General features: G+C 52.0%; 8 protein-coding genes across 8 annotated transcripts; 5 read left to right on the top strand and 3 right to left on the bottom strand.

The window, feature by feature from the left end:
• Window positions 1–521: 521 nt before the first annotated feature.
• On the bottom strand, window positions 522–2,609 carry BU24DRAFT_106775 (SFT2-domain-containing protein). The gene is made up of 5 exons (XM_033520758.1): window positions 2,215–2,609; window positions 1,617–1,743; window positions 1,158–1,222; window positions 978–1,063; window positions 522–779 (listed from the first exon to the last, which is right to left on the bottom strand). The coding sequence occupies exons 1-5, from the start codon at window positions 2,432–2,434 to the stop codon at window positions 627–629; spliced, it is 651 nt and encodes a 216-aa protein (XP_033387207.1). The 5' UTR covers window positions 2,435–2,609; the 3' UTR covers window positions 522–626.
• A 1,353-nt stretch (window positions 2,610–3,962) lies between these two features.
• On the top strand, window positions 3,963–4,284 carry BU24DRAFT_106770 (uncharacterized protein). Its single transcript, XM_033520757.1, has one exon. The coding sequence runs from the start codon at window positions 4,014–4,016 to the stop codon at window positions 4,179–4,181; it is 168 nt and encodes a 55-aa protein (XP_033387206.1). The 5' UTR covers window positions 3,963–4,013; the 3' UTR covers window positions 4,182–4,284.
• Window positions 4,285–7,774: 3,490 nt separating this feature from the next.
• On the top strand, window positions 7,775–9,499 carry BU24DRAFT_341379 (uncharacterized protein; the record flags this gene model as incomplete). Its single annotated transcript, XM_033523272.1, has 1 exon — window positions 7,775–9,499. The coding sequence occupies one exon, from the start codon at window positions 7,775–7,777 to the stop codon at window positions 9,497–9,499; it is 1,725 nt and encodes a 574-aa protein (XP_033387205.1).
• BU24DRAFT_106756 (uncharacterized protein) lies at window positions 9,433–10,013 on the top strand. The gene has a single exon (XM_033520756.1). The coding sequence runs from the start codon at window positions 9,512–9,514 to the stop codon at window positions 9,899–9,901; it is 390 nt and encodes a 129-aa protein (XP_033387204.1). The 5' UTR covers window positions 9,433–9,511; the 3' UTR covers window positions 9,902–10,013.
• A 3,599-nt stretch (window positions 10,014–13,612) lies between these two features.
• Window positions 13,613–15,009, bottom strand: BU24DRAFT_418423 (cytochrome c oxidase assembly protein COX19). Its single transcript, XM_033526979.1, has 4 exons — window positions 14,860–15,009; window positions 14,693–14,727; window positions 14,489–14,603; window positions 13,613–13,979 (listed from the first exon to the last, which is right to left on the bottom strand). Exons 1-4 carry the CDS (start codon window positions 14,910–14,912, stop codon window positions 13,823–13,825), a joined length of 360 nt encoding a protein of 119 aa, XP_033387203.1. The 5' UTR covers window positions 14,913–15,009; the 3' UTR covers window positions 13,613–13,822.
• A 473-nt stretch (window positions 15,010–15,482) lies between these two features.
• BU24DRAFT_418422 (uncharacterized protein) lies at window positions 15,483–16,273 on the top strand. Its single transcript, XM_033526978.1, has one exon. The coding sequence runs from the start codon at window positions 15,516–15,518 to the stop codon at window positions 16,077–16,079; it is 564 nt and encodes a 187-aa protein (XP_033387202.1). The 5' UTR covers window positions 15,483–15,515; the 3' UTR covers window positions 16,080–16,273.
• Window positions 16,274–16,381: 108 nt separating this feature from the next.
• BU24DRAFT_385590 (WD40 repeat-like protein) lies at window positions 16,382–19,443 on the top strand. The gene is made up of 7 exons (XM_033524884.1): window positions 16,382–16,948; window positions 17,003–17,528; window positions 17,685–17,749; window positions 17,889–17,979; window positions 18,142–18,706; window positions 18,771–18,888; window positions 19,004–19,443. Exons 1-7 carry the CDS (start codon window positions 16,511–16,513, stop codon window positions 19,202–19,204), a joined length of 2,004 nt encoding a protein of 667 aa, XP_033387201.1. The 5' UTR covers window positions 16,382–16,510; the 3' UTR covers window positions 19,205–19,443.
• A 611-nt stretch (window positions 19,444–20,054) lies between these two features.
• Window positions 20,055–23,178, bottom strand: BU24DRAFT_106609 (uncharacterized protein). The gene has a single exon (XM_033520755.1). It carries the CDS (start codon window positions 22,826–22,828, stop codon window positions 20,336–20,338), a length of 2,493 nt encoding a protein of 830 aa, XP_033387200.1. The 5' UTR covers window positions 22,829–23,178; the 3' UTR covers window positions 20,055–20,335.
• Between the last annotated feature and the right edge of the window lie 943 nt (window positions 23,179–24,121).

Raw genomic sequence — 24,121 nt, 5'->3', positions numbered from 1 at the left:
AGGGCAGGGCATCTCTCACTCACGAGTTTGCCCGAAGCAACAACGCCAAGGGGACAGTGAAACAGATGGACCAAGAGGGCTTTCTCGCAACGCGGTCACGGGATGCCACCATGATCGCGATTTGCACTCATGACTGCTACAGATGCCAGAAAGCTGTGCAATGCTGCCGAAATCCGACTCATACAAGGTGGCTGCTCGGAAGCGCAATCATCACGTATATTTGATTGCTTGCGGGCGAGCGAGGAAGCAGGGAAAGACAAGGCGCATCGCACCGGTGTTGCGCCTAAGGCCTTCCTGGCTGGCGCTCTCGGGTGTGCCACCACAATTCTGCAGTTTTGCATGCAGGTGTATAGGATGCTGATCAATCAAAGGCGAGAAACACAGAGTGAGATTAGTATCAGATCGCCGCGTGCGTGATGATGCGACGTGATAGACCTGGTTTCCGAATCCAGGATCCCTGACGGTGAGATGTTTGCTTCAAACGATGCAGGGTTGCCAAGTACGGAGTACATTGTTTGTTTGACGCGTAACGCGTCGCCCACACCTATAGGAATATAGCCACCACCATCCATCGCAGGTCTCTCTTCCACGGTGAAGATGCAGTGCTTTGTCTCGCGAGACGTTGCCTAATCGTTCATCCAGGCGGAGACACGGTTTCCACCAAAGCGCGCAGCAAACCGTAAACCTGTTGATCCCATGGGGAAATATGATACAAGATACCAGACAAGAGCAATCAGCTGCACGAGCGACGCCAGAAAAGTTAGGATCGTACTGTGGAGCTATGTCGTCACGAGGACATTCAGTCAGTGAACGCGTCTCAAACGACAATCGATAAGCCTAGCGTGGGGAATGGAAGGAGGGAGGGGAAAGACGTGCGACAGGGTTTGCGCGGGATATGCATAGTGTGCATTGATTTCAACGCTTGCAGGGTGTAGTGTGTAGGGGCCCAATGTCAGGGATCAGGGTGCAAGACTTACCCCAAGGGAACAATACAGAGTGAGAGCTATACTGCCAAAATAAGCTGCCGTAAATGGCAGCCTTGGGCCAGAAATGAGATGTTGGACTACGCAGAAATGCGATAGTTAGCTATGTGCCTCACGCAAATGGAAGGCCTCGAACGCAGGGACAGCCAGCCATCTTGAGGCTGAAGGGCTTACCATATTGTATAGGACCGTTCAAAACAGCAAAGGCTAAGAGGAAAAGGACAGAGCCCATCGTCCACCTGAGTCAGAGAAACACATTGTTAGCACACTGTTACGGCTTCAAAGGGACGATCCATGAAATAAGGGAAGTCGGACGAAGCACACCACCACAGCGCCCCTGTCTCTGTCTCCCGCGCATGATCGATAAAGGGTCTTGAACCTCGATCTAACGTGGATGAGAAGGGTCATGGGTGGCACATCAAAGGAGATGTGCCTATTCGCTGCCTCTTTGCTTAGGAAGCTCCGCGGAGAGGATGTCAAGTAGACCATGAGCTGAGTGATAGACTATCGTGGGCTTGCGCTGGGGGAGCTTTGCAGCGCATCCTGGTGACCGACAGCGTTGGGTGGTCGTAGAGCAACTCTCATTTGTTGTTGTGGTGGTGGTCGAAGGAGACAATGGAGATTTCCACTTACAAGATGCTGAACTTCCTGGGCTTCACGATGAAAACAGGTGTAAACATTAACGCAAAGCACACTGCGAACATGGCTAAAGCGGACACAAGCAGGCCGCCAAAGACGAGGAGTCGATCCCACCGGCTAACTATGAGACATCGGGATTAGCAGTGTTCAAAATGATACTGGCGGCGGACGAATATGCAGGTTTCCTGCGACCACGGCTATACGCAGGAACTCCCTTCTGTCACCGTTGTGCTGTCGATCGATGCAGTGATAAGCCAGCTGATGGATCAGAGGCCGTGAAATCAAGGCCAACGAGTATGCCTTTGTGAAGCCATGGGAGCCCAGTACACCAAGTGCTCAGGCAACTGTTCAAGATTTGGAGGAGCTAGTGTATGTATGTATACATGCGTCTCTCCTTCACCGAATGGTCATGAGGCTTGGGGCTTCGTATAATTGCTTGGAGTATTTCCAAGGCAGAACGACGCTCCTCTTCCCTGGTGTGCACCAGAACAAGAGAGTTACGGTTGCGAGTGCTGGAGAAGGGGGGAAACAAAGATATCAAAATGCCTGCATAATCTTTGCCACCTTGAACAGAACGAAAGGGCGAACTTACGCGCAAACCACCCTTCTTCCTCTTCTCTCCGCGTTGGTGCCGGTAGGGGAGCACCGGGATTCTCAGTGGTGGGAAGCCTGACATAGCCACCCGAACCAAACGGGTTCATGTTTTGAAGTCGGCCCAGAATGGTGGGAGACGAGGTGTTCACGGGGACCTCCGCGTCCCTTCTACTCCATCCCAGCGAGTTCATCGAGTCCCGGAAAGAGGCGGACGCCATACTGGATGTGCTAATGGACGTGGGTGATATCTGAGGCCACGGGGTAAGGATGGTCCACAGGGTAGGTGAGAAAGCCTGTTTGGTGCCGCAAAGATGGACTATGGCCGAAGAGCAAGAAGCCGGAAGGTAGCAGGAAAGCTTCTGGAGAGCCGCAGCAGGCGACGCAGGATATCCAGGCTAGGGTAGCTGCCGTGTGCCCCACCCTAGAAAGTAGGCTGATGTATAAGCCCAGTCCCCGTTCCCAGGTGTGGCTTTCGTGTAGGTGTGCAAAGAGTATGGCACAGATATCGTTCGCAGCGGCGCAGAGTTGATCTTGCCTGATACAAGTATCCTTTTATGGCCAGAGGTTGCCTATGAGTTTCCTTTAGGGGCACGGTCGTGTACTCGCCAGGCAGCCTCTAGGAGCAGACGGGGACTGCGGAAGGACAGGCGGCACGGGCAACACAGACAGGACGTTATGTTACGGTATAGAGAAGGTCCACCGCGCGGCGGCAACGGAAGATTTTGTGCAGATGATCTTCTAGCACCTGGGGAGGCAGGATCCAATGGGCGAATGCGAGACAGAAGGGTTTCAGTAGCAGGCTTGTGATTTAGGAGTCGAGAGTGTAGGACGCGACGAGAAACACGATGTCGGGGAGCGCTGGGGTAGGAGGATAACCGAGAAGCCCGTGTCCGAGATGATTGGCCGAGACGTATGGAGTCGACGAGGACGATTGGAGGAGGGGTGGTGAAGGGAGATGGTGTGCAGAATGGACAGATAGACAATGGAGTTGGTCGTGGAGGTGGAGGTGGAGGTGGTGGTGGTGGTAGCAGTGGTGGTGAGTGATGATGCACTAGGGGGTCCCCGGGGTGAGCTTGGCTTGGATCTTGTTCGGATAGACTACACAGTATGTACGCTACAGACTACAGTCTACTCTGCCTACCACCTACCTAACTACCTAAACCTGATCTATGTACTCCAAACCCAATGCTAACTTACTACCCAACTTGCCTACCTACCTACACAGAAGTAGCATGAGTAGATACACAGCACAGGAAAGTCGTACATATCGTACATGCTTTTCCTATACATGCGATTAGATTGCTGCTGTATGCCTATGCCTAACGCGGTGCAGCCCATGCCTCTTGCATAACCACCTGTGCTAACTATACTCTACCTAACGTACTGCCCGACCAGGCCTGCAGGACTACACAGTCCGCACAATATCAAGGTAATCGCCAAGTCGCAGACTACCGTAGGATGCAGGCGTTTATGAAATATATGGGTTTGGTGTGGGTGGGGGGGAGGGGAAATGCCGGTACAGATGGTGGATTGCTATCGATATCCATGATTTCCGAGTCAAGCAGATGCCAAAGTTATCGTAGAATGGATGGGCGGACATCTGAGAGCATTATTGTCCTGGTGTGGAATGAGTCACATTGCGCCCTCTCTCAAGTAGCAGCCGGGTTGTCCTTTTAGGGGGGTAGTAGAGAAGGAGGTGGAGGAGGAGGAGGAGGAGGAGGAGGAGGAGGAGGAGGGGGGGGGGAGCTGAGACAAGAAATGGCACTTCCTGATATGTTGCTTTGATGGTGCTAACAGATGACCCTCTCTTTCAACATGGATAACAGGGCTCGGAGGCGAAAGGCATTTGGGAGGCCTGCGCCAGATGGGTATGAGCCACACACACGCACACCCTCACTATCTATCGCTCACCCAAGCATGCCCACACACACACACACACCGTCATGGACCTTGGACAGTAGATAGAGTGGAGTGTGTAGGTGTAGGGTGCAAGGCATAGGACTGACTGACTATTGATCGATTTGAGCGAGCGAGCAGGCAAGTGAGCGCGGCTCCAGGTTGGAAACGGAAAGTATAAATTGATATCGGGATCCCGCCTCGTCCAGTCGCTTGCATGCTCGGCTTCTTACGATTAAAGTGATATCTTATTGAGATCTCGTACAGTACGTGTGTGTGTGTACCTACAAGGCTCAAGCAAGCACAACCAATCCATCTACGACTCCATCTGCACAATACATGCACAGCTACATTCGCATACACATACACATACACATACCTACCTCCACCGATCTTCTCCACAGGAATACCAACCAGACTTGTTTCATGACGCCTACCGGTACAGCTACTACTTCTACTACTACCACCATTCAAGACTTCTTCTACTCACCACTACTACTGTCGCGCAATAGTAATCATCATCGACCGATACGACTTACATCAGACGGACCCGGACCGAGACCTAGTTACCTGACTGACAATAGACGGGAAGGATAGTAGAGTATAGTATAGTATAGTATAGTACTTTCCTGTACTGTACTGACGGGCACATCGCATCACATCATCCTCAGCATCATCCATCATCCCTCATCAGCTTGATTTCCCTTTTTGCCGTTTCAAGCGCCCCGACCACCTCCATCATCTCTTCCGCCTCTCCTCGGTCTAGCTGAAAGGTTTAAGAAGAGGATCGGCTGCATCGCGCGTTGGACCTGCCTGCATCGCCTGCGATTGTCTGCATCTGTCTGCATTGTCTACCTCGACTGCCAATCCGCCGTAGGTGCTCCACTCTGATTCGTTGGTGAACATCGGCGTTTCTCTTGGCGGTGCACCCTTCCCTCCCGCCGCTCGCACCGCTCGGAGGACCCTTTCCCCAGTCCAGTGTTCCCTGCTTGTCCTGTTACCTTCTTACCCGCGAGACACAGACAGACTGACTGCATCATTCATTACACAGTACATACTCCGTACAGTGACCTGTGGGAAGAGTAATAGTAATAATAATAATTACTATCTACTACCAGTACCAGTACCGGTATTGGAGAGAAAGAGCGACAAAGATCGTTCTAATTATTCATTGCCTCGTTACTCCGTCATTGTGGCCAGTCTTTCTCCGGCCCTGGGCTAGACGACAATCCCTCACCGCCTACAACAGCCACAGCCAATATTCTCAGCCAAATTCACCCTACGAATAGTTACCTATAGGTGACCCAGGTACCCCGACTACCAGTAACCTACAGCCTATCTACCAAGGTGCCTCATAGGTACCTCATAGGTACCTCGTCCTTTGGCTACCACTGGAACTGGGACTGGGACTGGGACTGGGACTGGGACTGGTTCTTGTCTCTCGTCTACTCTTGTCCTCCCTAAACGTCGGCCTCTTCGCTCTACCTAACACTTCCACCTCCTCCTCTCTTTCCTTTTTTTGCCCTTCCTCTCGCCCTTTCCTCTTCTTCCTCTTTCTCCTCCTCTTCCTCACCTCCTCCTCTCATCCCTCATCTATCCTCTACGCTCCCACTCTGCGACGACATACGACTCCATCACTATCCGGAGTTTGTGTATGCGCGCCTGTGTGATCTTCGCCTCACACAAACCGTCGTAACCCCGCCATTGCGACCCGCTTCATAGAGGGAACCCAGTCGGCGCATCCCATCCCACACCCACCCACCTAAACTATATTCAGACCACCACCACCACCACCACCACCGACATTAGTAGTGTAGTGTACTTCGTACATTGTAGTTAGTTACAGTGTACACCACACACTACACACACTCTCTTACACACTTAACACACGCACATTCATCCCTATATCCGTCTACCTCGTACTCTCTCTCCACTCTCCACTCTCCCTCCCTCCCTCTCTCCCTCCATACGATACGATACATACCATACCTTACCGCATTCTAACCCACGTCGCACACAACCCTCTTTCCAGAGTCAACGCCCACCACCTACCCCGCTGTCCAACCGAAATACAATCAATCTACCTTTTGATCGACCACAGGCTTCTGTCCTCCTCTTCCTCTACGTCCTCCTCCTATCTGTCTTCAGATTCCGAGGATCCTGTCCTGTCCTAGGTGCTTCTTCCAATCCACTTCTCTCAGAATCGAACAAGCCAAGCCGAGCCACACTTCCGCGCCTCTCCCCCGACTTGCCTCGTCCTCCACCGCCTGCGTTTGCTGCCCACACCTCCCTTCCTCCACCACCCACCGCGCGCAGCCATACCAGCAATATATTCCACCATACTACCGCAGGTCTCCAATTCACTTTTGAATCTTACTACGCTTTGTTTGCGCTCGCCAGCGATATCCCTAATTGGTCGTAATTGCCTGTCGGCCTGCGTCTTTTTGTCTGTGTTAAGGTGAGTGAGTCAGCCATCCGCACTTTCCTTTCATACCTCCTTCCACCTACTCCGTACTTGCGCAACAACCCCATTGCCCTTTAAGCGCATGTGGACGTGATCAGAGGGAGACTCACCAAAGGACTATTTGCCCTTCTATCCCTTCTGCTGGGTCTCTGGCGAAGTTGGGGAAAAATTGCTGCTACTGCTGCTGCTGCACTTTCGCAACAGGGTGTGCTCGCCGCCCACCGTCAAGCTGTAGCACAATATCCCAAGCGGATCCTCCTCTACTGTGTTACCGGCAAGATCCCAACTGTTTCTCTGCTTTTGGTTCCCGTTACACAGGATCCACTACAGTGCAGGGCGGCAGCCCTCCGCCGTACTCGTTACTATTCCTTTGCGCCACTGCCTATGCAACTCGCCTGCAGCCGCTCAACAACTCTTGGTGGATAGCTGCCGCTGACATCTTAATAGAGACACAGCCACGAGCAAACTGCCCCCCTACTTCTCGCTGTTTCACTCCGCTTATCAACCCTCTTGTCACTTCCCACCCGCCTGGGAACTACACACCCTTGAAGGCTTTCCAAAGACATACAATACACCCCACAGCCTACGCCTAGGTGAGCTTAAACATTCCCCATATCGACTGTAGAACCGCGGTCTTAATGCTTGTCTTCCAGAACAAACTTTCTAAATCCCCTCGAGAGAACAGTGCTCTGCCTAATTTAACAGAACCATTAGACGAGCACGCCTAGCTTGCTCGAATTGTTCTTGTGTTTCCCAGAGACAGAAGTCGAGCAATCGTTTTTCAAGGCTTTCAGAGGGTCACAACCCATCTCGTGCTGCACTCGACCTGCAAGCCAGCGAGTGTACATTCCTTGATCACTCGGTTGGGTCGAAGAGAGATTGTTTCAGATCCTTGAGACCCGGGACCAGCATCGGGCCTCGGGCTCACCTATCCACATTCCGGGGTCACTGCAACAGTGATGCCAGCAGCCAGTAAGTACGCCTCTCGTCACATCCCCAGCTCCCGTCATGGGGCTACCGCTACTTGTGATACTACCTCTTGGTGGAGGCAGAATTGTCTTCGGCTCAGACCGGGTCGTCCTTATCGGTCTGCCCTTCCTGAACCCCACCCCCAATTGTATATATCTAACCATCACATCTCGACCCTTCACTTATTGCCCATAACCCTTCCATCGACTACCCCTTCACTCGTTTCCTCATGTTGCTTGAAAGCATACTGACTGTCCCTCAAGCGGACCCCCTTTTCACCCCTCCTTCCTCCTACTCCCCACAGAAGACCCTCTCGAGATTGGATCCTCGATTCGATTCTGACGATATCCTAGACGATAATTTCTTCAGTAACAGCATGGCCGGTACTGGCTCTCCAACACCATTCATCAAAGAAGAGACTGAAGACCTGCATTTCAATAACCCAAACCGCTTTATGTCTCACAACGGGTTCGACATGAACCAACAGTTCAACAACCAACAATTCGGCGCCCACGATAATGTGGGTGGCATCAACCCTTCTGACCTCACCATGACCGGTAGCTTCAACATGAACGGTCAATTCGGTGGCTCTACTAGCTACATTCCGGGAGGTGCTGGTATTGCCGACGACGAACTTGCCGACTCATTAGGCAATCTTGACCATCAGTCCGGCTTCAATGGCTTCGGTCAAGACCAGGATGGGTTCTTCCAAGGCCATACGAATGGCCAGGCATCCGGGAACCCCAGTATGCAGATCTATTCCAACACACCCGATGATCTTCCCATCCAGAGCCCATTCACTCAACCTCAAGCCTTCGATTTCTCTCAATATCAATCTACGCCGCAGCGGATGGCCTTCCCTGCCTCCATGGCTGGCAGGCTAGGTCGCCAGCAGATGCCCGCCCCTATGAGCCGGAACGGATCAGACAATCGCAGCCCAATGTCTCCTAAGACTCCTTCTCTAGGAGTAGGAGGTCTCCATCTGGGTACCCCTGATTCGGGTAACTTCGCATCTCAACCTATCATGACCAACATGCATCGACACCAGAAGAGTGCATCCAGCCAGTGGGACAACACGCCTGGTAGTGCCCATTCGTGGATCGATTCACCCACGCAGTCGCCGCACAATGCTGCCTTGCATCATCACCAGCAGATCTCAGAGGTCATGCACTCTGGAAAGCACGCATCTCTCCCTACCAAGGTTGACATTGGACAGACGCAGGATGCAAAGAAGCGTCGTCGACGCGAGTCACATAACCTTGTCGAACGCCGCAGGAGAGACAATATAAACGAGCGCATCCATGATCTGTCTCGTCTTGTCCCCCAGCATCGACTTGAAGATGAGAAGATCCGAAAGCACATCAACAACAACGGTCCTCTATCTCCTACGTTGGGTGCGACTGGCATGTCACCTCCACAAGCCACGTCACTGCTTGCTGGCGGTGGCCGACGAGCTGCCGGTGCCATAACAACAGGCCTCCCAATCGAGGACAAAGACAAGGGCCCTAACAAGGGTGACATCCTGAATGGCGCTGTCAGCTGGACCCGTGATCTCATGTGGATGCTGTACAAGAAGCTCAATGAGGTTGACGAGCTGAGTGCACGCCTTCAACAGGCTACGGGCGAGGAATGGAACTCCGAAGAGACTGAGGAGGAGCGACGAATGCGAACTGAGCTGGTCGAAGCCGTAGAAAGGAACGGTGCGGGCAACTTCAAGTACTCACGTGGGCCAGGCTCTGGCTTGCGAGTACCCAAACACACCAACCTTGCTGGGGAGCCTCTCAACCAGATCTCACCACAAAGTCTGAGCCCTGGCATGCAGAGCACCGGCAGTGGATCGAACTCCGCAAGCAACAATAACAACCAGCAATACTGGATGAGCCCGCAAGGCGGTAATTCCAACGGCAATTTCAGCTTGAAAGAGGAAGACGAGTATGGCATGGACATGGGCTGATCGTCCCATACCATGCTCACTGTTAGACGTGCAAGGCTCTGTCAGCACATACACACACAGAAGCGACTCTCATTGTTGTCATTTCCACCTGCGATTCTTCCCCTGATACCCTACAGCGATACCCCACCCAGATCCTGCACACGGCAAACCAATAGACCATGCCCTTTGCACGCCAAAGGCCTCTTGCTCCGCATCGCTGGAATGATGATAGGGCACAACGCCGTCTCATTCGTCCTTGGACCGCACGCTCCATTTCACCAGCCTCGGCTGGAGGTCCATGACGTACCGTCCTTGCTGGCACACGACGGTCTATGCGCGAACTTTTGCGTCTTCATACCCATCTCGTTACATAATCTATCACGTCTTACACCATTTCATCAACTTCGGCGTCGTTTGGAGTAAGCAGCAAGCATATCCCTAGCCGTGTTACCGCCGGCAAGGTCTGGAGTTCCTTTATTTTCACCCACTAGCTATATCTCTTTATACATGAATTTTTCGGTCAACGCGATATAGGTTTTTCATTCTCTCATTGTTGCGCGCCTATTTCTCGGTTCATGGCATTCTTGTACTCTCCGATACTTGCATTTACCTCTCCACTTCTTCATTTGTGCTGACCAACCTTTTCCAATGGAAATCGTGGTCATACCAGGCGCTTGCAGTGGCAATCTACGAAGCACCGTGCATACTCGGATAAGGACCGGATTCCTGATCTCATATACACGGCGCATTGTGTGGGTCACTGTTCCGAAGGATCTCTATTTGAATTATGGTTATGGAATCTCATGTTCTATGTGCTTTTGCTACTATTGTCTTTCCCCACCCCTTTGTTTTGGTTTGGTTTTCACCGGATTTCGGGTTTAGGGGTCAGGGTTTTTCCATCTATCACACACACAGTTCCTTATAATTCTCGTACGTCTGCCAAAGGAACAATGCTATACAATTTCCAAACATGCCATGACCTCGATCTGCATTGAACACTGTGTTGCCTGCTACCTTCTTGACGTGCTATTTACTCGCCTGCTATTCGCTGCCTGGAAGGAAGGAAGCAGAACACCCTCGTAGTCACGAAATGGCAGCCTCAGGACTGACTGGTTATGTGAATTTGTCAAGGGCGGTGGTGCCTAGCCAGCCCAGTCCGGTACATCCAACACTCAGTTTGCCTTTTTGTCCCTTTTTGCTTCGCAATGAGTGGGTGAGTGGGTGAGCGCAGGCTACAGTGAGTGGGTGCTTCTGAACGTCCTTCCCTGTGCGGCTTTTGTCCGCCTCACTGTTGGATTATGTACGTATGCATGTATGTATGCACACAGGAAGAATAAGTGAAGAAAGGATGAATGCCAAAAGGTGCACATTTCTGATGTGAAAGTGCAAGTGGAAGTGCAGTTTCAGCACAGCCGTACAGGAATGGGCAGGAGAGAAGGGATGGGAGCGTTCCTAGGTAGCCAGGGGGACGTCGGTGCATGGCTTGTGGACGTCCCTCTGCTGGGAGAATGGGGAGGAAGCATGGGTAGGGAGAGAGGGTGTGCGTCTGTACGCTACGTTTGCTTTTTTTGTTGGGGAGGGGAGTCTGTCTGTCTGCTTGGTAAGAAGCTGTGTACATGGGTGGTATCTATGGGGATTCGTAACAGAACGAGAGAACCAGGAGGGGAGGATAGGTAGGCTGTGAGTAGTACGCATCACCTTTTCCGTCTCCTTTGCCTCTTTTGCGTGGGTTACTTTTTGCCTCAGGTGCAGTTCACAGCCGGCAATCTATCAGTGTATCCTAGGAAAGTTGGGAACGATTGCATGAACGGCCGAGCATAATGGGGAAGAAGGGAAAGAGAGAGACACAGAGTCAAGTTTCCTTAGCATATGACGACTCCACAGACCCCACGCACGCTGTTCGCTCATCTGCGGTGGTCATTTCAAAAACATGCCATCCGCGGATGCTATCTTGAAAGCCTCACCTTACCCAGCCTTGTCCTGCCTTCACACGCCCGGCCCGTCTGCCGCTGAGGCAGTACCCACACACACCAGTCAAGTCACTCACCACCGTATTTCCCAGTAGATTTAGACGTAGACGTAGACGCCTACACATCTCACCATAAATCAAAAGCAGCAACTCAACCCCGCCCACGCACGCACGACCGACCGACCGACAGCACAAGCACAAGCACACCATCAACGGGATGCCGCATGAAAAAGCAAAAAGCCTGGGGACACCGTGTCTCACTGCCTTCTTCTCTTCGGTCTCCCACTTCCCACTTTCCCTCCCGCGCATGTGCCTCGTCAAGGGTACGGACAGGAGGGCTACGTAGCAAACTACAAGATACAATGACGTTCGTTTCGTTACAACCCCCTCCTCTCCTCTTCCGTCGGGCCTTGGCGAGGGGGAGGGAGAATGCTCGACGGAAAGACGCATACTTGCATGTCTACAAACCAGCCGTACATCAAGGCTGCGCTGCCGAGACAGACAGGGTGTCTCCTCCCCCGAGAGCCAGTTTAGGCAGTGGGAAAGGAAGGAAAGAAGGACTACGACGAGTGAGACATGCGTCGTAGGTTTCCCGCCTGCCGACCTGTGGCTCTCGGTAGAGGGGAAGGAAAACCGCGCGTGCATGGGCGCGAGCACGAGCTGAGACATGTACGTATGAACATACGGTTGGAAAGTGTAGGGGGAGGGGAAGGATGGGGGAGGGAAGAAGTTGCCTTGAACGAAATGTCACTTTGGGGGGATGGGGGACGGAGGGAGGCTGTAGTGTGGGTGGATAGTTGGTGGCAGTGGCAGTGGAGTATAGTAGATGTGTGTTATAGAACGTTCTTACGCACAAGAGGTGTACATATGCAGAGGACGATTGTTCAGTGTCGGTGTTGGTGTCTCTGATGGAGGCACTGCAGATGTTGGGAGGCGGGCGGCGGTGGTGGGGAGGTCACACGGTGAGAGGGGATGGGGATGGGGATGGGGAGGAGCAAACTTTTGGTAAGTTAGGTAGATGGAGGTGGAGGGGAGAGTTGACGCTGTCTGCCTGTCTGCGTCTCTCTACTCCGTACAGACATGAACGAATTGCACTTCACGAGGCGGCTCCTCCTCGACGACGAAAATCGAACGAGTAGTATGTTCACTGCTCAACCAAACCCTACGCCATCATTCAGTTCCTCCTCGCGCAACCCTACCAGTAAACCCTGGCCTTCTATCTACTACCTACATACTACATCGTCAATCCAGTGAAACCCCTACAATACCATCCACCCGTCCATCATGTTCACCGTTCTCCCCATGGTGCGGGGTTTGGTTTCCCATATCTTCGACCCGTCGTTTCAGCACCTCCATTTCGTGCTTCCTTCTCTCGGCCGGGCGCTGCTGCTGTTGGGAACGGATTGATCTCTTGATGACGATTTGAGTGGTTCGGCTGGTGGTGTTAGTGGGTTAGTGGGTAGTGGGTAATGGCGTCAAGTGTTTGGGTTGAGCAACACGGTTACACTTGAGTGTCGTTGCGATCGGTCGATCTATTGCCCAATGTAGGATAGGAAAACTTTGAACGATGGTTTGCTTTTGTGCACGGGGGAGAAACGGTACGAGTCATTCAGCCAGTCAGTCAGTCTCTGTTGAGAGAGAGAGGTAAGTGTCCCTGGTTTTCGCTCAGTATAGACTGGATGGGCTGGGGGTGGCATGCAACAGGATGGATTCGAGGCATAAGGTACAATAGTTTTCAGTAGGCACTGAGAAAGATTTGTCATTCCCTCAATTCTTGATGTAGTACGACCAGAAAGCGGAGGTGTTGTGTGGTTGGCGCCCCGACGCTGTGGCTCACCCCCTTCGACCATTGATCTCGCACTGCTGCCGCCTTGGGATGCACTGGGTGTGGCGCAAGTGTAACCCGCAAAGGATGCCTGCGTCTTGTCAACCTGTCAACTGCAGGCTGTCTCTTCCCTATTTGTCACTCGGTGCAGCTATCCCTCTTTTCCTTTTGTTTCCAAAGCGGGCAACCCTTCGATTTTCCATTCTTTGTCTCTCGCTCTCTCGCTCGCTCTACCCGTGCTTGTCTCAACTTGAGACGCCTTAGAACACCACAGCACTGCTTCATGCAATGTAACCTGTCAAATCTGCAGCCCCATCTGATTGCCTTTTCCGAAACCCCTTCCCCCTTCCCCACCCCCCCTTTCGCGGAACGCAGATTTGCCGGTTAGTGCAAAGGAACGCGCTGCCCGCGGTGATAAATCCGATGTATGTGGAGAGTTGGCAGGGCACGGTAGATGTTCGGTTGCTCGGCAGCACCCGAACCAGTGACCAGGACCTCAAGACCCTGACAGACCCTGCATTCCAATGATACGCTGGGGGGTGCTGTCAACTTAGGACTTGGAGGGCTTATCGTGAGGCTGGATTGGTGGTTGCGCTTGCGTTGAGGTTGCAGTTGCAGAGTTGAGTGCTGGCGAGGGGATAGCTGCGTCGCCATCGGCGCCGTCGCCAAAGCCCAAATTCTTGAATGAGTCATGGGCCATGAGGTTCCTATCGCCGCATTTAGTCAGTAAAAAAGCTCAGTCCAACTGGGTTATTTTGGAGGGGTTGTCCAAATTCAATAGTCCGCTCGGATGCTGCCGACGTAGTGTGACAGAAGAAGTGGAGTGGCAGAATATGTCGTAGGCGCTGAGATATGTGGAGGCGGGAGGCACTCTCGACGACATCGGAGGTTCGTCTCGACGAATGGGGAAGACTTGACGTCGATCTGACAGTGTCGACAGATGCATCTGGGCGCTCCGTTTCAGATCTTGACAAGATGGCAGGAATGAAAGGGTGCAGGATCTTCTCCCTTGCTTGAGGGTGAGGATCCCCCACCCTTCAATTGTCCAAAAGCGACCCGCGAACCCGGTCCATGCTGCTTTGACAGACTGGTGTCACAAGACTTCTCCCTTGCTTGAGCGATAGACCTCAAGCGTCACATACGAGGGTAGCGGCGGCCGGATTGCCCAGATTGTATATCCCATGGCTCTGAAAAGAAGGAAATCCGAGGTACGTACCGGTCCATGCGGCAGGAAAGGTATGATTTCGAGAGATTCCGGCATTCCGGATCGTTGCTTCCACGATGCGAGCGTATACATTGGAGATAGGATAACATTATGTGCTTGCATTCGCCTGGAATGGAGTGTTAGCCAGGTAGGGAACGGTTGGCACCGATGGAACGGCGTTTCAATGCGGACAAGCGCAGTGCACGGAAGACTGACCGTCATGATCGAGTGGAAAGGAGCCGCGTTCAGGCCTAAGTAAGGGAGTAATCAGCTCAAGTTCTTTCATTTAGGGAATTGCAATGAAGTACAAATAAGCAACAGCGCGGCTATAGGGATCGTGCACTGCGAGGGATGGGGATGCGATTCTTGGATGTGGAACCTACGGTATTGGTTTAGAGATCTTTTGACCACCGCCAGGGCCTCCATAAGCACTCATGATGGTAGATTTGTATCTTAGAGGTATGTCAAGGGTTTCCTAAAAGGATTTGGCACCTAACAATCATTTAATGGCAGACAAGTGTTGTATAAACGAGGATTTTCTACGAAAGACGATAAGGTGAGCTCGAAATAAAGCTGGCTGTCAGGGTTCAGATGGCCTGTGCGCTACAGTAGCTCACACCACCCTTGCGGCATGACGTGCATGAACAACGGGCCCTATCGGATTTCATCCTATCATCATCATCATCAATTCTCTAGGGTTGTTGTCTATGGACTTCTTGAATGCTTATCGAACAAACCATTATCCCATAGAAGTGAAAGATGTTCAACCTATGACCTACACTCCACGCACCATAGCTGATTGTGACTTCCTCAGATCTTGTCAATTGTTTCCACTTACCAGGTTCTTAGACATACATTATGGGGATGTCAACAAGATACTGTAGGGTCAATTAGGCTCCAATCCCGAGAAACTTGAATCAGTACCATGGATTGATATATTGGAAGCTCCCAACATTACCCATAACAACTTGGCACAAGTATAGATCCTTCATACTAACCACCGTCTCTCTGAACGCGCAACGTCTTCTCTTTTATCACAATGAGGGTATTCACACTATTTCATCTGGCTATATTCGTGTCTTCCGTGGTTATCTCAAGATATGGGACCCGCCCCTCAATTAATGAAGCAGACAATAGCATTCGTGGCATCACCAAAGCGGCAAATGCCATCGCAGGAAAAGCTTGCAACTCGAAGCATATAGGCGGGCCGCAACCATGTACACGAATACATATCGGCGACCACTCTCGACAACATCCTGCAGGTCAAAAGTCCAGCCCGGTTCGATCGACCTCCAGTGGTGTTAGAGTCATGCGATCCAATGGCACTCAACAAGACGACGCGCTTTTCAGGCTTGCCCTACACGCACTGGACACGGAAGATTCCAAAAGCAGAACGCTTAAAGGTTCAACTGCCAACACCAAAGGGCATGATATGGTCCTCGATGAAGCCAAAGTGTCAAGGACGACACAGAGTTGCCTTGATACATGTATACTTCTCAGTCAAACCCAATGCCTGACTATCAGAATCCTCCAACGGAAACAATGCGAGAACAGTACCATCAAGAATGGGTGTGAGAAAGAATGCACAATCGACGTACAGTGATCTCGGAATCATTGCTTCGGAGCGATGTCCGAGTCGAATAAATCACGATCAAACACGTTCTTAAAACACCGCATCAAAGCACTAGATCCGCATAAAACATTCTGGCTCATGAATAGAACGCCTTGAGTCCATTTCGGGCACTGCGTCTGTCTTTGTTCGCTTCTATCACTTCATTCCATATGTGAGGAAATGGCATTATTGTAATATAATTTAAAGGTTTTTCAAAGACTCTTTCAGGTTCTCAAGTCTTGTCTTCATATATCATTGAAAAAGTTGCGAATCAATAATGTGGATGGCGGCGTAGTCCTCGCACGTGATGGCGTGTCTGGCCCATCCCTGTCTCTTGGCACAGTCAATTCGGTTCGAAGCTATCGCAACAAAGACACCTTCCTGCGATCACCGCGAGATCGCAAGAAACAGAACATTCGAAAATGGCACCACCGGCTCGAGGGCGATCGCTACCAAAGGCGTCTTTTTCGCCGCATTTCTCCAAACTCAAAACATTGACCTACACGGATACTCTCCGACCGGGCGCAGTTGTCCCAGCCATGCACTTTATTCGCACTCTATCGTGGAATGCGAGCGGTACGTTCATTGCGACTGGAGCAGCCGATCGTACACTTCGAATTTGGAACCCCGACAAGCCCAATGTCAGGCATTCAACCGAGTTGAAGGGCCTTGGAGGCCCCGTCGAGCGCGTCCAATTCCATCCCATCAATGACAACGAGCTGGCGAGCTGTTCGGCCGACGGAGCTATACGTTTTTGGGATGTGAGGTCGAAAGCTAGTGTGGGCGAATACAAAGTTAACGGCGAACCTTTCACAATAACGTGGAGGCCGGATGGTGAAGAGATAGTAGTGGGCACAAAGGTAGTACTCGCAAGTTCAGCGACAGGCTCAGCGTTATGCTAATGATTTGAATAGGACAACAGACTCATCCAACTCGACCGCTCCACCCTAACTCCCATTTCCGAACATCAACAGCCCATAGTTACGAACCATTCTGTGTTCGACTGGTCGGGTAAACACCTTTTCCTGACCAATGGCGATGGGCGCGTCAAGGTTCTTCGATACCCATCCTTCGAAAATCCCATAACCCTGACTGGGCACACTTCATTGTGCTACGCATTATCTATGTCGCCAAGTGGCGAAACACTAGCAGTTGGTGGTTCCGACGCGCTCGTGTCGCTCTGGGATACCCAGGAATGGATCTGCGTCCGGACACTCAACTTAGTCGAGAACCCAGTCAAAAGTGTCGACTTTTCTTTCGACGGCAGCTATGTTGTTGCAGGCGCCGATGACGAGAAGAAAATGCAGATTGCACATGTAGAAACCGGAGAGATCGTCCATACTCAGGACCTTACCAAATCTGCGAGCCAGGTTGCCTGGCATCCATACCGCTACGTGCTGGCATATTCGGCGGAGAGTCAGGGTCTGAAAATTATCGGCAGTAACCAATTAGGTTAAATGGACGAGAAATCGTTCAGCATTGCCCGGGTGTTATGGCGTTTATTTGGGATAAGGGGAGATACCCATCACCGTTGTACGTCTGATAAAAAGTCACGTCTAGCTATACACGCAAATTCTGCGACAGAGACCAATCAAGACAAAAAGAAATTCAAGAAATTACATCGTCCACTATGCCTTCCAATAACTCAAGACAGAAGACCAGTTGAAATTTATATACCGAAAAGTCGAACGGAAATGTTTCCGAGGTCTACAATGACGACATCCACTTACGGTTTGCGTGTTTAGTAAATACGATCTTCTAATGGCCATGCCAGAAACAACGTTGTAGAACAACAACAAGGACGAAAACATGAATATCGACGGCCCATTCAACCCCAGCAGCCTCTTCAGTGCCAAGGGGCTCGTAGTCGTGATAACCGGCGGCGGAAGCGGTATGTACCACAACGTCCTTAGCATTGTCATTGATTCGACTTCAAAAGCTACCCCACCAATGCCCCTCACATCGGTTCCCTTATGTATTGATAACAACCACCACCATCACGAAACTATGAAACAACATGCATGAACGACACCAGCTGAATTGAAATCTGCAGGACTTGGAATAGCCATTGCCGCAGCATTGCTACAAAATGGAGCCTCGAAGATCTACCTCCTGGGCCGCCGCAAGAACGTCCTGGACGATGCCATCAATACACTACAGAGCTCCCCCTCAGCACCCGAGGACGCCGCCTCAAAACTCACCGCAATCCAAGCAGACGTAGCAAACCAGGACTCTGTATCCGCAGCCGCGGCACAGATAAAAAAGGAAGTTGGATTCGTCGACGTTCTGCTCAACAACGCAGGCGTCATCGGCCCCAAGAACGCCGCCGCCATCAACCAGGCAGACTCGATCGAGCAGCTCCAGGCCGCCTTCCTGGACGGCTACGACGAGTGGGGCACTACGTTCGCCGTCAACACGCAGTCCCTCGTCGGCGTCACTGCTGCTTTCCTCCCGCTCCTTGAGGCCGCGAACACGCGCCGCGGATTCGCGCCCGGGAAGGTCACGGGAGCTGGCGTCGCGAGGAAGCAGGACAGGTCCAAGTTGAAGGAACTCGGTCTGGATGAGGATGACGACCGTCTCAGCCATGTCATCAGCGTTGCCAGTGTTGCGAGCTTCATGTACGATAGTCACCCATCCGTCCATCTGTCTATCTATCCCCAATCTTCTAATTCACCCCCACAGGCGCTTCTCGGCTTCAGGATTAGCATACAACGCAACCAAGTCAGCCGCCGTACAAGTCGGCAAGATCCTGAGCACCCACCTCGCACAATGGGGCATCAGAAGCAACGTCATCGCACCAGTTAGTCACTCTCAATTACCCCCTACCCCCTACCCCCTTCCCCCTTCCCCCTTCTCAACCCCCTCACACTCAATCTTTACAACGCCACAAGCAACGCTAACAAGAATCAATCCAGGGCCCCTACCCCTCAGAAATGAACCAGCAGGGCGCGAACAAGCAGTACGGCACAGACGAGCTGCCGCAGGGCAGACAGGGCAACGCGAACGACATCGCGGCGCTGGCGCTGTTCCTCGTGGGCAAGTCGGGCGCGTACATCAATGGCGTCGTGCAGTTGTCTGATGGTGGGAGGGTTGGCGTGAATGCGGCTACGTACTAGATAAAAGTACGTAGGTGATTGACGCAGAGAGGGAAGGGGGTGTTCGCTTCATGCAGCTTTTTTGTCCTTCGTATACATAGAGGGAGGAAGGGGTCATTAGGGTTGAGGTATATACGTACGGGGTAAGCATAGAGTAGCATTCGACATGACCGATGTTGGTACATTCATAGCAAGTCGAATCACCTCAATTTAACAATCACATATCACACAGCGCACAAGACAGACGAGTTGTTTGGGTGTTGTTTTTTTAAATTATCTTCTCTCATTACTATTCAATATGTCCAACGCCCTTTCCTCCCCCCCCTTGCTATCAACAACTGGGGAGGGAAACAAGAGGCGTGACTATGCTCGCCGCCAGGTTTTGCCTCGTTATCGAAGGCAATTAAGCTCGGATTAGCTACAAAATAGAGATATTTCTTTCCTTTACTTCCTTCCTATGCTGGAAGAGTGTGCGCCATTGGAGATGAAGGAGAGGATGATGATGATGCTGCCCATATACACACAAGAGGAGTGAATAAACAAGAAAGTGGTGGATGATGCAAATATGGTTTAGGAAGATACAAAACATCAAGAGAATGATAAATGAAAGGGTGTAACGTCAGAATAATGAGAGACAAGAAATGAAAATATAGAGAGAGAGGAGCGCCATCTGGCCGTGAACAGAGTGCGCTGCGGGTCTAGGAGTATATACAGACGGCGGGAGGGGTATGGTTTGACGCTGGCAGGAGCGTGGCGGCGTCGGGTATCTGTAGCGACCGGTCGCGAAGCGGTGAGCTTCAATTATGTATGTGCCAGACACAGAAGAGGCTGTGTTGCGAGTGAAAAGAGAGCGGTAGGTAGGAGGGCGGGAGCCCTGATTATCCCAGAATTGAAACAGAGAATATGGAGAGAGAAATCGATTGCCCGGCGCTGGCTATGCATGCACTGAACAGAATGTAGATCGAGATGACAATGATCAGGAGGAAAAGCGCTTTTCGGGTGGGGAATGACATGCCAACACCCGTTTTGAAATCACTTGGTGAAAACAAATCCGTGGGAAATGTATCGTAGGGAGAGATTGAATCCGGTTTCGAGAAGGATGGTGGAAGTTGTCGTATGATGCAGATGAGGTTACCCATGGCCTGTGGGCATTCACTTGCCGGCACCAAGGTTCAGCCATGACATGTCGGTCTGACCACGGGTGTCCTGGTTCTCTCCGCCATGGGGGAAGACGGTGACAGTACTCTCGCGACCTTCGGGGGCACCGAAGCCAGGGATTCTCGGTGGAGGACGTTCAGCGAAGAAAGACTCTTTGTTCTGCGCTGGGGCAGCCTCTTGAGGGCCACCTGGACCACCAGGGAAGACCGTTACAGTGCTCTCACGGCCTTCTGGTCCTCCTTGGCCAGGGAATCGGGGGGGTTCTGGGTAGAAAGGCTGGCTTTGCTGAGCCTTGTCTTGCATACCCGCGGCACCAGGGAACATAGTGAACGTGCTATCGCGATCTTCGGGGAGATTGAGACCAAGCATGGGCTGGCCTGGGTAGAAGGAACTGTAGTTACTCTTGGGATAGAACGAGCTCGTTCCGTCGGCGTAGTAAGAGCTTTGGCCGTCGCCAGCGTTGTTGCGACCAGCATTAGGCTCGATGACCATACTATTGGTGTAGTTACTGCTAGGAGGTCTCTCGTCATCGCCCACAGGCGTCCAGCTCTTCACTGGATCCCTCGCATAATAGTCGTCGTGGGTATGACCAGAACGGGAACTACCGTTCGAGTTAGCCCTTCCAAGCTCAGCCTGCATTGGCTGATGGATCGGCAGGTTTTCCCTCGAATTACCCAATGTCGGGCTTCCCGTTTGTACCTTACTGAGGCGCTGGCCATCGAATTTAGGAATCTCAAGCGGCTTGATAGCTTGTGAGGGGTGGTTGTAGATGCGAGAGTCGGTATACATGGATTGACTACCAGTGCTGGTACGTTCAGAAGCATACGTCGAGCGTCCAGATGGCATGTGTGCAAGGTTGGTGGCTTCATTGTTGGCGAAGTACTTGCTCCAGCCAGAACTGCGGCTGCGGCTGATGTTTGCGGTGCTGTGCTGTACACGACCCGAATTCTGCCTGACCAACTTCTCGTCCGCGACGACCAATTGTTCAGGCTTCAGATCGAACTTGGCAAGTTCCACAGGTTCCGAGTAGCCAAGTGGGCTCTTCTTCATCACCAAGCCCGCCGTGCTGGCGTCGCTTCCTAGGCCGCGTTTGTGTTGGCCTCCTGATTGGCCACTGACGATTGCCAGTGAGGTCTGAGAAACGTTCATGGAGGAAGAATAGTTATGCCCAACGGAACCACCAGCCTCATGCATGAACTCTGCACCGCGATCAGCAAAGCTGAGTCGGTCCTTCTCAATGTAGCCGCTTTGCTGTGCCTTCTTCTTGTTCTTAGCCTTCCTGTATTTGAGGCAAAAGAGAAGTAGAATCAGAATGGCAGCGATACCGAAGATGGCTCCGAGCGTCGCTCCCAACACAGTAAGCATTCTGTTCTTGTTGGTTGGTGCGGCGGGGACAACAGGCACCTGAGTTGCGGACGCTGTAGGCGTAGCAGAAGTCGTAGGGGCGGGTGTTGAAGAGGCTATTGTTGAGGAAGGTGTTGATTTTAGCACCACTTGCTCTCCTTCGAACAGACGTGTCGCATTGACCCATGCGTTCGATGTCTGGTCGAAGATGCAGAGAGGGTCCTCCTCGCTCCCGCCAGAGATGACAGCTAAACCATCACTTCCCTGAGCGACCGAGAAGCCAGATCGAGGGACCTCAGGTGCATACGTGCTGTTGTATGTGGGCCAATCGCTGATTGTAAGGCGCTTGTTCTTCGGCGCACCAACCGTCTTTCCCGGAGGGGCAACCTTTCCCCCTGCTTCTAGAAGTGCAATGCGGCTCACTTCGTTTGGTGTCTTGCTCATATCGAACTTCTCCAACACCTTGCTTCCATCGTCTCCTGACACCAACGTGCATTGCACTACATTTTGGTTGACGATGGGTTCTGTTAGTGAGACACCAAGGTTGGCCCAACCATCCGGGCCGTACAGGAAGATAGCCTGGTTCGTGGCACCTCCTCCAACCATTACGGCAGTGTCCTCGCTCCATGGCAATAGGATAGGTTTTACTGAGGGAGGGGCGTCGTTCGAAGGTCGGCTCTCCACGCCGTAGGGAGCGTCGAGCGAGATGAGGAATGTTTGAGAAGATGGGCCGAGGTCTCCAGTGGTCTGTGATCCAGAATATACAACGAGCTGATTTGTCTTGGGCAGGTAAGTAGCCGCGTGGTTTCGGCGATTTTGCGTAACGAAGTCTTTGGGTCGCACCCAATCCCACTTCTTGTCGGAGAATGAATAGTGCATCAATCCTGGATAGTCCCATCCTGCGGCCGTCTCATTCACAGATCCTCCCACGACATAAAGTTTTGCTGCCTTGTTGTCTCCACCTGGTACAACTTTTACACATTCCGCGCCCGTCAATGATACATCCATGGGCATTCGCTTCCATTTTGCTCCTTCGCGCAGCTCCAGTGATTGAAATCCGCCAGGGGAATAAACATAGAGGGTTCCATCGTGAACGATAGAACAGTGATCGCTCAGGGGAATGAGCGGGTCGGGAACACCCATTATAGAGGGCGAGCCAGTAGGCAGTACTACAGACTTAGATGTGCGTATATGAATGGTAATGTATCGAGGGATCCAGCGTAAATGATAAACAGTCCAGACAAGTTCAGAGCTAAATCCTCATGACGGAACCAAGGGTCGTGATGTTTCAAATGCGGGTCTGAAGATGTCAAACGGTGGAGAGTGTGGTTTCGAGAACTCGTGGCTCGGTAGAGAACTCTTTGGGGAAGATGGAACGAATGCGGAGCGTGGTCGAGGCCAGCAACTGATGAGGAAGCGAATGGATGAATGAGAAACAGAAGTTAGAATAAGGAATGGGCTTGTCGCATCGGAGTCCGTGAACACCTAGTAGTCTATGGGGTGCAACTGCTGTCAGCGATGTTTTAGCGGCAAAGCTGATGGAGAGGAAAGAGATTCGGTAGGAGACTTACCCCAAGGGAAGACAAAGCTTACGGGAAGGAAGTGGCTGCGACACACAAGTGACTCTGGATGACAGAGACAGTCGGAGGTTTTGGGGCGTAGTAGGGATTTTGGAAGAGAAAGTCGCGAGAGTGACGGGCGATGGTACACTCTGTCAAAGAGGGCGAAGGGGGATGGTAGCAGCGAGTATGAGGTGCCTGCGAATTAAGGAGAGGAAGCAGCACAGCACAGCGGTGTGCGGAGAACTGGCAGGGCGGCGACGAGATGGGGGATGTCGTAGAATTGAGGCTATAGAAGCACTCTCGTGTAGGTGTAGGAGGGAGAAAGGGAGAGGGAGGAGAGTGAGGTGAGTTGAGGTAGCGAGCGTATGGAGTGTGAGTGTGAACGAGAGACTGGGGAGAGAGAAAGAGAGTATGTCGTGTAACAGATGCAATAGATGCAGAGGCGGCCTACTGGTCTGCTCTCCTCGTTCTCTCGTCTTCCTACTCTCTCCTCTCCTGTCTGTGTCTATGTCTGTGTCCGTGTCTGTGTGTTGCGCGCGAAGGCGCAAGGGTGACAAGGCAGGAAAGGCAGGGCAAGGGACGGTTAGAGGCAGGGGACAAGGGAACAGGGAACAGGGGTTCAGCTGCGTACAAGGGGGTAGAAATAGGGATATCATCCAATAGAGAGCAAGTGTTGGACGGCACGAGCTATGGAGTCTACGAGGAGTGAGACGGGGCAACGGACCATAAGAGAGGCCATACAGAAACCCAAGACACACTACTCCTCTCTACTCGTAAATGTATCAGGGGTTAAGGATGTTTCTCACCTTAGCATTGGTCACTTCAGCTAAAGAAGTGCTCAAACAGCCTGACTGGACTGACTCTCTCTCTCCAT

This window comes from Aaosphaeria arxii, assembly GCF_010015735.1.
Source record: "Aaosphaeria arxii CBS 175.79 unplaced genomic scaffold BU24scaffold_2, whole genome shotgun sequence".
Lineage (NCBI taxonomy): Eukaryota > Fungi > Ascomycota > Dothideomycetes > Pleosporales > Aaosphaeria > Aaosphaeria arxii.
The sequence above is the reverse complement of the archived record's forward strand: the minus strand, read 5'-3'. Positions and strand labels throughout refer to the sequence as shown.

Coding starts and splice junctions, on each gene's coding strand:
- BU24DRAFT_106775 (XM_033520758.1), bottom strand. CDS start 2,434: ATGGCGTCCGCCTCTTTCCGGGACTCGATGAACTCGCTGGGATGGAGT. Junction 1,744..2,214: donor GGAAGAAGGGTGGTTTGCGC/GTAAGTTCGCCC, acceptor GATGTCTCATAG/TTAGCCGGTGGGATCGACTC. Junction 1,064..1,157: donor GAACGGTCCTATACAATATG/GTAAGCCCTTCA, acceptor ATTTCTGCGTAG/TCCAACATCTCATTTCTGGC.
- BU24DRAFT_106770 (XM_033520757.1), top strand. CDS start 4,014: ATGACCCTCTCTTTCAACATGGATAACAGGGCTCGGAGGCGAAAGGCA.
- BU24DRAFT_106756 (XM_033520756.1), top strand. CDS start 9,512: ATGCTCACTGTTAGACGTGCAAGGCTCTGTCAGCACATACACACACAG.
- BU24DRAFT_418423 (XM_033526979.1), bottom strand. CDS start 14,912: ATGAGTGCTTATGGAGGCCCTGGCGGTGGTCAAAAGATCTCTAAACCA. Junction 14,728..14,859: donor AAGATCTCTAAACCAATACC/GTAGGTTCCACA, acceptor TCCCTTACTTAG/GCCTGAACGCGGCTCCTTTC. Junction 14,604..14,692: donor CTTTCCACTCGATCATGACG/GTCAGTCTTCCG, acceptor ACTCCATTCCAG/GCGAATGCAAGCACATAATG.
- BU24DRAFT_418422 (XM_033526978.1), top strand. CDS start 15,516: ATGAGGGTATTCACACTATTTCATCTGGCTATATTCGTGTCTTCCGTG.
- BU24DRAFT_385590 (XM_033524884.1), top strand. CDS start 16,511: ATGGCACCACCGGCTCGAGGGCGATCGCTACCAAAGGCGTCTTTTTCG. Junction 17,980..18,141: donor GATAACCGGCGGCGGAAGCG/GTATGTACCACA, acceptor TGAAATCTGCAG/GACTTGGAATAGCCATTGCC. Junction 18,707..18,770: donor GCCAGTGTTGCGAGCTTCAT/GTACGATAGTCA, acceptor TCACCCCCACAG/GCGCTTCTCGGCTTCAGGAT.
- BU24DRAFT_106609 (XM_033520755.1), bottom strand. CDS start 22,828: ATGGGTGTTCCCGACCCGCTCATTCCCCTGAGCGATCACTGTTCTATC.